This window comes from Budorcas taxicolor, chromosome 2 (genome assembly GCF_023091745.1).
Source record: "Budorcas taxicolor isolate Tak-1 chromosome 2, Takin1.1, whole genome shotgun sequence".
Classification (NCBI taxonomy): domain Eukaryota; kingdom Metazoa; phylum Chordata; class Mammalia; order Artiodactyla; family Bovidae; genus Budorcas; species Budorcas taxicolor.
Genome location: NC_068911.1, coordinates 35133490 through 35147587, shown reverse-complemented (window position 1 = coordinate 35147587; position 14098 = coordinate 35133490). Strand labels below are relative to the sequence as shown.

At 49.2% G+C, this 14098-nt stretch overlaps 1 protein-coding gene across 2 annotated transcripts in view; it reads right to left on the bottom strand.

The window, feature by feature from the left end:
• The window catches only part of USP7 (ubiquitin specific peptidase 7), a 54718-nt gene that overhangs the window by 20909 nt on the left and 19711 nt on the right, over positions 1-14098 (bottom strand). Inside the window, exons 1-5 of one of the 2 annotated variants that reach the window (XM_052636426.1) lie at positions 7656-7763; positions 6744-6918; positions 2635-2833; positions 1070-1208; positions 316-404 (exon numbers count right to left, since the gene is read on the bottom strand). In XM_052636426.1, coding sequence (XP_052492386.1) covers positions 316-404; positions 1070-1208; positions 2635-2720 — 314 coding nt within the window. In that variant the 5' untranslated portion in view covers positions 2721-2833; positions 6744-6918; positions 7656-7763. Of the gene's footprint in view, positions 1-315; positions 405-1069; positions 1209-2634; positions 2834-6743; positions 6919-7655; positions 7764-14098 lie in introns of those variants that run through there. The other variant, XM_052636425.1, reaches the window with a different exon arrangement.

Here is a 14098-nt window from a genome sequence, read left to right as displayed (position 1 = left end):
AGAGTGTTCTGTCCATGGGATTCTCCAGAAAAGAATACTGGAGTGGGTTGCCATGCCCTTCTCCACGGGAGCTTCTTGACCCAGGGATCGTACCTGGATCTCCTGCATTACAGGTGGATTCTTTACCATCTGAGGCACCAGGGAAGCCCAGGCTCATATAAACTGCTCGATAAAGGTGCCACACAAGGGCACCGACGTGAAGCTGGCACACACGTCTGTGTGCCACGGGGCGAGCACAGAGAGGGTGCGTCTCTGCTGACACAGGCACCTCTGCTCACTCCTTTCACTACAGCACCCAATCAAAGGAAAACTTACGCAACTCCATGGGGGGCATCCGCCTGTACAAAGACTTCAAAAGTAACTTTGTCATCATCAATAAACCCTTTCTCAGGATCAGTCACTTCCTATAAAAAAAAAAAAAAAAAAAAGAATATCCAACTTGCATGAGAACACACAAATGCTCGCTTCATTTCAAACAATAACCCTAGTGCCCGGTACTTAACAGATTAAAATACTGCCTTTTCAAAACACTGAAGTTGTGCTTTCTAGTTTTGCAGTGCTCTGGCCTGTTTTCAACAATGTTGTTCTCCGAATGAAATCAGCCAGAGTCTGAATGCCTCCTGGAGGAGTAGAGGGAGACCACATCTCAGACCTAAGGCCTCCACGTCCACTTAGCAGGCAGGCTCCCGGGAGGCCACCGAGAACACACTAGAGAGCTGAGCAGGGCGTTCCTACGTCCTACTGGCTTCTGCTCCTGCAAAAGCAGCCCCAAAGCGCTGACGTTAGAATTCAATGGTTACTGGAATCTCCCCACAAAGTGCCTGCCTCAGTATTATTTTTCTTAAAGGAAGTCTAGCCTATCCAAAAAGTGCTAGACTACCTTATCTTACAACGTCTGATCAAAACACTGGCTGCTGGAAACCTCAGCAAGCAATCAGGAGGAAACCTGTTTTCAGTTACCTACCCAACTTGCAGAGCAAATGTTTCTGATTCCGAAACGAATGGACAGAGGAACTGAAGAATCAAGGATCAGGGCTCGGATTATTCAGTCTGAGTAACTGCTACTTACGCTCCAGGCCATGAAATTGGAAAATCCCCAGTCGTTCTCTTTATGGAAGAACAAGTGGCTGATGCGCCGGCTGAACGACTTCTCGTCATCCCTGTAGTTGATGATCTTCAGCACCGCCTGCGCGTGACAGGACCAAGACCTGTGCGAGGAGGGCGACCTGAGCCTCAGTCCACAGGCTGACCCACACCGACCCCCTTTGCAAGAGCACACAAAATCGCCCGTATCATTTCCTTCTGTTTTTTTTTTTTTTTAAGATGGAATAAAGAGCACATATGTCTATCTTTAATGAAGAAAGAAGTGAAGAGGGTCCCGGGGTGCCCCTGTGTAGTCTGGAGGGATTTCAGTCTACGTTTTATGTCTTTTTGATTTCTAAAAGGTTTTAAGTTTTTTATTGATATCTATAAAACACAAGCGTTTGAACTTCAAACAGTGTCCTGAGATTTGACAAGAGACGATAGCTTTTTGGTCAGATAGCAGTTCTAGTATCAAATACGGTGGGGCTGCTTGAAACACACTGAGGAATGATGAACCCGTTTGGCTGTTAGATGGACAGACCTAAAGCTCCAGGTTCCACAAGTGTCACTCCTGCCCCTCCCCCCGGGGCTGCAAGGCTCCCGGGTCGGGCTGTGCAGGGGGCTCCGAGAAGGACCCTGCCACCTGGGAACAACTGCAGGTGCAGATGTCCGGGGCAGACTGCACATTAAATGCTTGAGGCCCAACTCAGAGCTCACAGGACTGCTTCAAATGACCTCTGACATGACCGCAGACTCGTGAGCACAGGGGCAGCGGCTGCTGCCCGCTCGGGCCCCCGTGCGGGCTGTGCCTGAACCACCTGCTGCTCAGGCTCAGGCTGTCTGCCAGACTAAAGAAACCCAGCCCAAGGCTCGTCCGATCAGGTCAGATTATAATGTGAACTGAACACAGAAGTAAAAACACAGCCGAGGCCCTGACTGCTCCTTAAAACTAGCTTCTGAAACACTCAGGTAAAGAGGAAAAATGAAAGGAGCTGGGTTCCCCCGGGGCCGCGGCAGACAGACATGGACCAAGGAGGCAGCCTTCTCCTGGGTGGGTCAGTGCAGAATGAGGCAAAGAGACAAAGTGAGCTGGGATCCCCTCAAACAATCGCTCAACTGTGCTGCTGAGAAACACTGGGCAGCAAGAGCTTGGTCTTTAACTTTCCAAATAACCCACAGAATCAGTTAACAGACAGTGTGGATGTCTGCCTGGAGAGTTTCCCTTAACTATCGTCTTCCCCTCTGGCAGTTATTGGTAGGGTAAGAATTACGGTAGTCCAGAGAGGCCCTAATTCATGTTCCACGGGCAGGTAGATTCTCACATACACAAAGTTTAGTGTTTTATTTGCACGAAAAATATACACCTCTTCTAGTTTGGAGATAATACCTACCAGTGAGTTTCTAAAGAGGGAAATGTATTGAATCTAATTGAAAATCAAATTGCTATGTAGAGGCAGCAAGGAAATTCACAGAGAAATCCAAAATTCAAAGAGGCCAATCTGGCTTATAACTAATTGTGGATTTGTAATTGCATCATTTAAACTGTCTTACGTGGAATCAGATTCAGCATTGCACTGGAGAAAGAATCCTACGCTTTTTTGGTGTGGTCTGTCTGGATAAAAGCGTGGCATCACCATAATCTTCCACGGCAGATTTCGCACAAAACACGGAGGGCTAAGGACCGACTCACTCAGTCTGCTGAAGCGCTCGACAGTGAACTGAAAGGTTGCCTCGGAGCGCCAACTCGTGTCTGCAAGAAAACGCTTTGTCAATCACAGGGCCCGGGGACCGTCGGACAACACTGAAGGCAGGACAAACCTGAGATAAACGTTCTCTACGATGGCAATCCAACTGCTAAAGCCTAACCCTCTGGGGAAAGGAGAGCATCATCTCCAATTCAGTATCAATCTAAACTGTGAGATGACATACAGTCTGTGTGAAAGAAACCCCAGACTCAGAGGGCCAGCAACACACACCTGCCTTCCCACCAGACTGGCTCAGTGTGATTAAGAACGTCTACTCTACTCTGTCTTAATTCCCAAGTAATCCGCAGTGAGTGGAGAGGCTGGAGGAAAGCAATGAACTTCTGTCACATCGTTCAACGACAGGGCTTGAGGAGGGAAAGAAAAGGGCTTGAGACCTGGGCTGAGCGTAGAGGAGAGACATGGATTTGCAGGCAAACAGGACCTTCCGAGGAGTGGGGACAGCCATTCCTAGGAAGCGCAGCACTGCTTAGAGATAAGACCATTCCTAAGAAGTTAGCTAAAAATAAACGTTAACTTCATCAGTTCACCATTTTGGTGAAATAGCACGCTAGATTCTCTAAGGGGAAATATTTGGGGGAACAAAAAAAAAAAATGAAGAAACTGGTATTCCTTTGGACATGAACAGAATGAACTGTTAAATTTACTCAGCAAGACCAAAGGCCAACTTAAGAAATCAAGGTTTCCTCCAATAAAAAGCAAAGCACTGATGAGAATTAAACTAAAAAGTCACATTTTGAATTCTAGCCTTTTCTGCTGGTGACTACTCATTTCAAGTGACCCCAGGCAGTGATAATTAGCGCCGACAACCCATTAGCCTTCTGCAGCTGTCCAACCCCCCACCCCGCCCCCAAAAAACCTGTTACCGGCCAGCACATAAGAAAACTGCAGCGGGGAGGACAAATTGCTACACAACTTTCCAAGCAGTTCCCTGCTCTTTATGAGCCTTCTCGTGGCAGGAGGGGACAGTTGACAGGCGCAGGGGCCGAGGGCCACATGTGACCTGCAGAGTAACAGGAGGGCCTTTTCTGGCTAAGCAGCAGGGGCTACTTTGTCACCCCTGAGCCCAGGCACAACTGGGGTTCTCAGGCCTAGGGAGAGCGTGCCGAGAACATGCCCAGGCCCTCCATACTTCACTTCTCTGCACACAGAAACTGCCTCCACTGTGGCTGAGTTTGTTCTTAAGAAAACATGTCCATCAGTCCTCATGAGAGGGTAATATTCTTTACCAAAGAAAGAAAACCCCATAGGATGTGCTAACAGCCCTTTTCCCTCCATTTAAAGGCTCTGTCCCCACTTGTTTTACTACCCGTAACCCTGGTTCTTTGCAGAGGCCCTCAAAGGAAGAGCAGCTGAATGGCGTGCGATGCGTTCGGGCCTCTGCAGGGGTCACCCTCATCCGTTCCCGACATAAAGAGTCCATGGAAAAGGCAAAATGCCTGTTGCAGAGAATGCGGTCCAGAATGCTGGGGAGAGAAGCGGGCCGCTCCTCCACAGCCACACATATCGTATTTGAGCAGTGTCCAAACCCCGCAGCCAGGCAAGGCAGGTGTAACTCAGCTCCCACGTTACAGGTGGGGACACCGAGGCTTGCTGAGGTTAAGGGGCTTATCTCATCCAAGGTGTCACAAGGGGTCTCAGGACCCAAGATCTGTGGACACTAAACACAGTGACCAACACCACCTTAAGAGTTTAGGGGGCCAAACCCAGAGCCTGATTAAACCAGCCACTATCTGGTGATGATAGGGCATGTTAAAGGGACCCAAAGACATGACGCCACAAGCCTCCATCTACGTGGCTTTCAGTTTCCATTAAGGGTTCTGTAGGACGAGTTTTATGCAAAAAAATGCCTTTCTGCTCTTCCTCCCCACACGTTAGTCAAACAGGACCACAGGAGCCTGGCGTGGGTCCGGGAGCAGGCCAGCCCTCCAGGGTTCCTGGTGCTGCCCTGGCCCGCCTCCTCGCCTCCCCTCCCCTCCTCCACGCAGCTCACACTCACTGAACCACACACCAGACGTGAGATGCTGCCTCATGCCCAAGGCACAGCATTAGCTTCCAAAATATGCTAATCAGGAGGTTTGATGTGAGATTTCACGTGAATAAAAATGTCACCGCCCCCTCTTCAAGCCCTTCGTACCCGTGGCATTGGTGGCCGAGACCAGAGCACAGCTGCCCGCTGAGCTCCTCCCGCTAACGGAGCAGCTGAGAACCTGTACTAAGTACCAGCAGGCCCAGACAGGCAGGGGTACAGCCGAGCGGTAGGTAGGAAGCCCCTCTCTGTCTGGCGGACCAGGCTGGCCTGGTGACTGTCCTCTGAGGAGCTAGGGGAGAAGATGGGTGGAAGGTACCCAGACTCCACAAACTATTTATGCAGCTTTCTCTATCTACAATGGCTTCCAAGTGAAACTCTTTTGGGTAAAAGTGGTACACTTGGGATTATGGAGGCTAGCTCGTACCCTGCCGGATTATTGCCTCATCCAAATAGACTCTGACCTGCCTGAGCACCATGGGACACTGACTGACACATGCCAGTGCCTGTCGGCAAGCCTGTGCCGCCTGTTGCCTTCACACATCCTGGCAGAAAACCTGGTCCCCCAAAAGGCGGGCCTGAGGTTCCCCCAAAGGGCACTCTGGCAGAACGTGTATCAAACCTCAATTATTTGTTCTAATACAAATCTCTGCACATCCCAGTTAATCACCACCACCCCCCACCAGGAAAAAAAAAAACCACAACTACTGCTTCCCGGGCATCAACCACCTGTATCTGCAACAGTCACTCTACCTCGACTGGACACTTCTCCCACCACTACTGCCAGCCACTCAGCTGCCATGCAAGAGCCTCCCCGCCACGAAGGCTTCTCTGCGCAGACTGAGGCTCCTACCCTGCGGTTCCCCACACCGTGTGCCCTCCCTACATTACGCTGCCAAAGGAGACTCGGAAAAAAGAGGTGCTAGCATTTCAGAGGCTTGGGGAATCATCAACAACAAAAAGGGCTTTCGGAGAAAGACATTAGGAGGCTAACAGCTCACAACTACTCAGTAAAGAAACACACTTAACCCAGCACTCCTCTCACTTTCTGCAGATTTCTGAACAATTTCACACGCACATATTCTGCCATTAAATGGTTCAAAATAACTATCACCGTGGCCCCCCGCCCCACAGACACCGTCTTTTCACTCTCCTGCCCCTGGGCCTTTCAGAAGACCAGGAACAAAGGGTACCGAAGACCACTGCTACTTTGCCCTGTAAAGTGCTTTTTCCAGCTGATAATTCGCAGTAGGAGCATTTCTGCTTTTAGGTTCCATAACGCCATCATTGACTACTAACAATTTAGTACAATTGGCCTCAAAAGGAAGGGGTGTTGTATACACTATGTTCTCCTTACACTGGTTCTCAGGTGAGGCAATCTGGGGCCCCAAGGAGACTTCTAGCCACTTTGAGAGACATTCTGGAGCTGTCAGGACTCGGCGGGGAGGAGGGGATAACACAGCAACCTACAAAGTACAGGACGGCCCTTTCTGACCAAGAAGGATCCACCAAAAGGCCTTGGAGCCCTCGGAAGCCTGCGTCTGGATCCACATCTGCACCTCCTCCCGAGCCCTCCCACCCCAAGAACACCTGGGGCGACGCCAGGACAAGCCTGCACTGTGGAACCAGCTGAGGACAGGGCTCTGGCCAGCTGGGGCGGCTCCCTGCTCTGGGAGAGGCTACCATCGACCCCTGCCTCGGGCCTTCCCCGCGGCGCTCTCTGAACCACTGCTGGCGTCTCCAGGGTCTGCGATGGAACCAAAGGGCCCTCGCAGCCGGGGGGCCACCCCACACCGTCGCCCTCTTGTCTGCGGTGGAAAGCGCACTCCACAGGTAACAAAGCAGCGGGTCAGACCACGCCTCTTTACCTTCCTCAGATATGGCCTCAGCCCGCTGCCAGGGGTAAAGCGCACTGTGAGAGAACTCTCAACTACGGCTGCAGTTTCTCATGGAGGCTGAACTTTTGGCAGGAGGTCTGAACAGCAGTCCTTCTGGTGGTGCAGCCCGTGACTGATGGTTTCTTTCAACTGCCCCGTTACACCCCTGGGAAGGACACAACCCTCATGAGGATTGATGGACACGCTCTTGACAGAACACGGTTTCATATTACACTGCAAGACTCCGGGGGGCCGCATAAAGTGACTCTTGGCTGCTACCTTCTCGTGGGGTTGACCTGGCAAAGGCACAGGCCACACCCGTCTGATAAGGCATAATAAAGAAATAGCCTCGAGAGAAAGTGCTCCCCTAGGCCCAAAATGCCCATGCATGTACAAATGTGTACTCTTTGCACAGAGAAGATAAAAGACCAAAAGTCAGTCTAGGGGATGAAGCCCAAAGCTCGATTCTGGTTTCGAACCTAACCGGAGTGGGGAGGGGTGATCAGCTACAAACAACCGATACGCTTGCTACAGTAGGAATGCAATGGGAAGCCACGTTCCAGTGTCTAGAAGTATCGTGCTGCAGACGAAAAGGAAAGGACAGTAAGGTACTTGTTCTGAGTACTAGGAGTGGCTGGAAAATTAACTGCAGGCCTGACCAAATACCCATCAATTACAGACTTCTGTATTTCAACCTTCTCGCCTAGGCTGGGGAGAATTAACTTACCTTGAAATCTGCAGGCAATCGTGAAATTCAAAACCAAACCAGGCTCCTAAATTTTGCTCAGATACAACTTCCTGAAAACTAGCTACTCTTAAAGAGACTCAGCAGTCCTCACAGAAGAGGTGTCTGCTTCCAACTGCTTTCTGCCCAGCACCAGGAGACGAAGCCCGGGAACTCACCGTCCTCCATGTCCTCCTCTGTGTTGCTGTGCCCGTCACTCATGGCCACATTCCCGTTGATAACAGGGTTTTGGGTAATTCTCGGTGGGTCATCTGTATCTCCAGCTTTGAAGGAAACAAAGAAATTCCACTATTTTTACCTTCCTGGCTTGGATCAAGTAAACAAAAACACATCTGTACTTTGGACGATTTCCAGGCACTAATAAGTTCCAACCGAGCCAAATAATTACATTCTTAACCCAAAAGATACTTACTGGTATGTTTGCTAATCAAACTTTTGTTCCTTTCAAAATGCTAAGTGGGATATGAACACACAATAATCTGCTGAATTTGCAATGAAATTTATTTTGAAAAAGGTTTCTACTCATTAAAACTCAATCCTAGAGAAAATATTGTTTGGGGGTGGGGGTTACTAAAACAGCGTACGTTAGAATCTTCCATCATGGATACACGTGCCTTAAAACAGCAGGCTCATTCTCAAACTGTTACTGGACACTTCAATTATATAAAGCGTGAATCCATACCAAAGAACAGGAATGGCATTTTGGGGCGTGGGGAATTTGAAAAGGGGGTCCCTGGGAGGATGGGAATGGAGGAAGATCCTAGAAAAGATCTCGAGACTAGCAAAATGCTTGCTGAAGGCTGGCCTGGAAAACATTTATATAAAATCAGAAGCGAGGATTTAAAACTTTTAACCAAGGACGGACAAACATGAAGTGTAAACTCCAATTGTAACACTCCCATCCCTCCTCATGCATTAAGTACAATCTTCTTCAAGACATAGGGCCATGGTTTAAAAGAAAAAAAATTTTTTTAAACTTCTGGCAGGAATTAGGATTTAAACAGCCTCTACTGGTCAAAATGGCCATACTTCACATTTAAATCCTGTCCTTCTGGCATATAGAACAGTTGACTACAACTAATGATGTTCTGTGTTTCCTTGTATGGTCAGCTTTCCCTGGCAACTCAAACACTCCAACAGAAATTAAGGATATCAGCTATAAACAGGAGATGTGGTTTTTAAAGTAGCTACATAGCTGTGTATTTGGACTTCAGTATTTCAGAGCCTTTACACCACTCCAACAAGCAGTGGGTCCGATTCAGCACCATGGACAGCACCCTTCCCTTTCCCCTCTAGGCAAGTTCCAAACCCCAACCGTCAGGTTACATTTCTCAAATACTTCCTGAATATAAACCATCCTTTTTTTTCTTAAGTATCTCAAAACACACCTTAGAGTTCCTTGGAAGCCAAGAAACAGGTATTACCACCCAAATTTAGACCACTGCCAATCTTGATGTTTTTGTATTATTAAATATCAATAAACCAGTGAAGTTGCTCAGTTGTATCCGACTCTTTGCAACCCCATGGACTAGAGCCCACCAGGCTCCTTCATCCATGTAATTTTCCAGGCAAGAATACTGGAGTGGGTTGCCAACAAGGATCTCCAGGGGATCTTCCTGACCCAGGGACTGAACCCAGGTCTCTCCCATTACAGGCAGATGCTTTACTGTTTGAGCCACCAGGGAAGCCCAAAGTGAAAGTAGCTCAGTCATGTCCGACTCTTTGCGACCCATGTATAGTCCATGGAATTCTTCAAGCCAGAATACTGGAGTGGGCAGCCTTTCCCTTCCCGAGGGGATCTTCCCAACCCAGGGATCAAACCCAGGTTTCCCACACTGCAGGCAGATTCTTTACCAGCTGAGCCACTAAATCTCAATATATACATTTAATAAGTTTTTGTCAGGGTATCAATAAAAGCTATTTACGAAAACACAATTTTTAAACTGGCCCTCTCAATCATGACACCCTGACAAAAAAACTGGGGAAAGAAGTAGAAATTCCTTTTCCCGATGCTTATCTAGCTTGAACCATATATGCTAAAAATGTACTTTGACTGAAATTTCCACATTTACCCTCCTAAGTTAATTACCTCAAGCCATCAAAAAATATTTTGAGGAAAAATCCTACAAAGGCCTATGAAATAGAAGCACATTCCACCAACGGAGTATTATACAGCAGTGGTGGTTTTTTTTTAAGGTTCTCGGGGAATTCCCTGGCAGCTCAGTGGTTAAGCACTCACACTTTCACTGCCCAGGACCCAGGTTCAATCCCTGATCAGGGAACGAAAGGTTCTCAGTGTACCTACTATACAAGGTTCTGAGTTTATAATATTAAGTTTTTAAAAATGAAGATGCCGTATCCATCATCATGGCTATAAAAGCTAAGAGTTTTGCTGGAGTAAGACTGTATAAATTCTTATTGCCCTTTACACCAATAAACAGACATGGACTGGAACACAAACTAGTACGAGGCTGTGAAGCAGCAGAGTGATTCTTCCCTGCGGACACGCACACACGTCACATGAATGCACTAGAAATCTTGAAGCCATCTGCTTGACATGTGCCTGGCACTTTGACTTTAGTTCCTCAGGTCTTTAGGAGAGCTTTAAAGCATGGTTTAGAGTGCACATATGCAAAAATGACAAGTTTCTCTGAAGTTGGCTCCTAAAGGCAAGGCGGCTAGGGTTCCACAGTTAGAATGAGGTTCTCCTGAGCACCGTCCCATCTTTTACATAGCACACATTCCTACTGGGCTGACCAATTTTCCACACTTCACAGGCATGGTGACAGTGGTCCAGGCCGGCGGCTGCCAAACTGCAGAAAAGCCCCCTGGCTGGCCGATGACGTACGGGGGAAGCTGTCAGCGACAGGCCCTCCCAACCACCTGGCACGGGACCTTGGAGAAAAGGCTGGCAACTCAAGTCTAGCTCCTAAGGGACTGCATCCAGTTAAAATAAGCTCCTCATAAATGAGTTTGTTCAACAAAAGGATTAAAAATTTAATTAAGACACAGTAAATCCCTGGACCAGAATTAAATGATGCAAGTGCCTGATATCACAATCTGAACTAGGCTTCCAAAAATATCCTAAATGATAAGGCTATCTTTATCATCGAGGAAGAAGTGCAAGATTGGCATTTATGTTTATTTATCACCATATAAACTGATCCTGTTCTGAATTTCTTATATCTTGCTCAGCTGAAATTTTCCCAGATATGTTAACTCTCATTCGGCCAAATATGAACGATGACACAATGATTAGAAACACCACTGACCATACAGAATGCCTCAAATATACAGACCAAGTCTCTGGTACACTTCAATGTCAGGGAGGGGAAGGGGGTTATTATCATTCTGAAATATACATATGATGCCCAGAAATACAACAGATCATTTCCATTACTCATGATTAGTAGGCCTTTTGACAACAGCATAGTGATAGGATCAGTGGCAAATTTTAATATACACATATGGCACAAAATATGAGTCTGGGTGAACTCCAGGAGTTGGTGATGGACAGGGAGGCCTGGCGTGCTGCAATTCATGGCATCGCAAAGAGTCGGACATGACTGAGCGACTGAACTGAACTGATGGCACAAAATACCTTTTAAAAAGAGTGACTTTACTAATGCATATATGTGGAATTTAGAAAGATGATAATGATAACCCTGTATGCGAGACAGCAAAAGAGACACAGATGTACAGAACAGTCTTTTGGACTCTGTTGGAGAGGGTGGGATGATTTGGGAGAATGGCATTGAAACATGTATAATATCATATATGAAATGAATCACCAGTCCAGGTTCGATGCATGATACTGGATGCTTGGGGCTGGTGCACTGGGACGACCCAGAGGGATGGTACGGGGAGGGAGGAGGGAGGGAGGTTCAGGATGGGGAACACGTGTATACCTGTGGTGAATTGATGTTGATGTTGATGTATGGCAAAACCAATACAATATTGTAAGTAATTAACCTCCAATTAAAATAAATAAATTTATATTAAAAAAAATAAAAAGCATCAATGGGATGGTAGTGCTCCCCTGAAGAAATAAAACTCTTTGGTGGCAGCCAGGGCACTGTGGTTGAAGTCTTGCCCCTCCAGCCCCATCTCACGCTCTCTCCCCTTCACCCATCACTCACCCCACCTCCACAGAAAGCAGCCCGAATCCTCCCCACTCCCCTTAAAAAAAAAAAAAAAGAGTCACTTTAGAAACACGAAAGGCTCCCCTGTTTAGTTACAAAGCCTGTATTTCCTCCTTTTTTACTGGGGCTCCCTGGACCTATCTATATCCAGCTTCACTCTTCTCAGACCTCTGTGATGTCACAACCCAGAGCCGGCCAATTGCTATGGAAATGAGATGGTCCCGATTTAGTGCCTGAATCTCACTCCTGGTGGAGAAAAACAGAAAATTCCACTTTGATGGCCTTGACGTCTTCCATCACTTCACAAACTTCTGCCAAAAAGGTTGGGGAAAGGGGACCAAACAACCCCAATAAAACCTCACGGCCTTCCAACTAAGTCTGAATGCTGCCCCCAGGAGCTAGCTGGGCCACAAGGGTCCAGCCACGCCTCAGAGTCACTCTCCACCCCTGCAAACTTCTCCTCAAAATCCCAACTAGTGATACAACCCCGTGAGCAAAACCCATGACTTGGTTTAAAAAGGGCAGACAGGGTAAGTGGAGGGACACAGACACCACGGCGACCTTGACATGAATGGCTCCTTGAATGGGTCAAGCAGAGCCTTACCAACACAGCTTAAGCCCCACCCCACCAGTCCACCCTGACTTCCAGGTCAGAGCCCCCAGGCTTCTGCTTGGTCCCCCTCCTCTCCACTCGGAGTCACGAGGCCCCCTCTGGGCTCGCAAGTCACCTTGTGGTCCAAGTGCGCAGTTCCCCGCCATGTCTGCATGGCTCTGCAGCAGAATCTGCTGGGGTGGGGGGAGGGGAGGGCAGGGTTCTCTCAGCCACATCAGAGTGACTGCATAGAACCTCCAGGAGCTCTCGCTCAGCATTCTCTTTTTAAAGCTGCCCACAGTTATCAGGCCCAGACACATAATCAAGCAACCATCAATTGAGATGATCACCTTCAAAAGGCAAAGTGGTCCAGAAATAGAGTTTTGTACAGGTCCGAACAGAGATGTGCATACATATCCTGTTTCAGCTCCATCACTTCCTCTCAAGAATTCAGATACACTAGATTTCTCAAGGTTCTGATCCACAAAACCCCTGGCTCTGAGCTCAAAGAAGCAACTGCTAACTCAATGGTGAGAGACAGAAGATGAACCACTCCTGCTGAGCCCGGTTGAGAGGCTGGGCCGGTTAGAGGAAGGCATGGTGAGGAGTGAGGATGGGGCCGGGGGGCAGGCAGCAGCTGGGGCCCCGCCGCCAGCAGAGGATGGGGAGGAGAGGGTCTGAAAAGGCTTCCACAAAAGCAGGGACCCACAAGTGTCAGCTGTCACATTCCCCAAGAAGCCAGAACCTCCTGGGTGTTGGGAAACAATTCCAGACACCCCTACAAAACCTACAATTCTGTGGGAGAACTCTACTCGGTGTCAACTCTGGTCCCCCTGGGGGAGTCTCAGGGCAAGCCAGGCCTCGCACAGAGAGGGAAGAGGCAGGGGACGACGCATCCTTGGGCAGAACATGGAGGTCACCGAGGACACAGACATGGGGCAGAATGTCCGCGTGAGCTGTCTGCTCTCACGCAGGTCAACCACCCCAGCAACTGCCAGGCGGGAAGGAGCCGGTGCCGACCAGGCAGCAGAGCCCACAGGCTCTGCCAACAAGCTCACCCCATCCCGGCCCAGTCGGAGGAGGACCACAGGGCCCATGTGCTGTGAGGAAATGCCCTCCCTCACTCTGTGAAACCTCCTAGAAATGGAAAACTTTGACTACACTTCAAAAAAGTCATTCTGAATCCACTATCACACTAGCAGGCTCTCCATCCCCTCAAGGGGTGGACTCCCTTCCTGACACTGGTCTGCACACACGACCCACCTGGGAGGCGAAGCGGGCTGCCCTCCTCTCAGTGGTTAGTCCCTCACTTAGCAAGCGTTGAGATGTGTCAACAACAGGCTGGGCCAGGCAGCAGGGAGAACTGATCAGCAGACCCTGGACACACGGGCTAAGGTGACAGAAGGGCAGACAGACACACACAGGCCGGGACCAGAGACGGGGGCCGGCCGGGCAGAGGTCCCGAGATGCACCTGCCAGGCTCCACAGTCAACAGGAGCCAGGCAGCCGGCAGGCACGGGGGGAGGTGGGTGGTGAGGCTCGGGCAGAGGGCGGGCAGGGCCTTGAAAACCCCCGAGGACACATAAGCACCGTCCCAAGAGGAACCACCTGTGGCCCGGAAGCACGTGACACTCGGAACAGGGGGGTCAGGACTGAGAGGTCCCATGTCTGAACCTGGCTGCCAGCCCCAGGCAGCCATCTGACCGAGCCTATCCAACCACCGCGGGCCCAGGCATCTGTCTGTAGCTGGTTCCTGGGAGGAAGCGGGGACTGTGCGTGTGTGTGTGTGAGAGCTTCTGCGTGTATGTGTGTGTGCGAGAGTGTGTCTGTGCTCTCGTGAGTGTGTGTGAGAGAGCTTCTGTGCTCT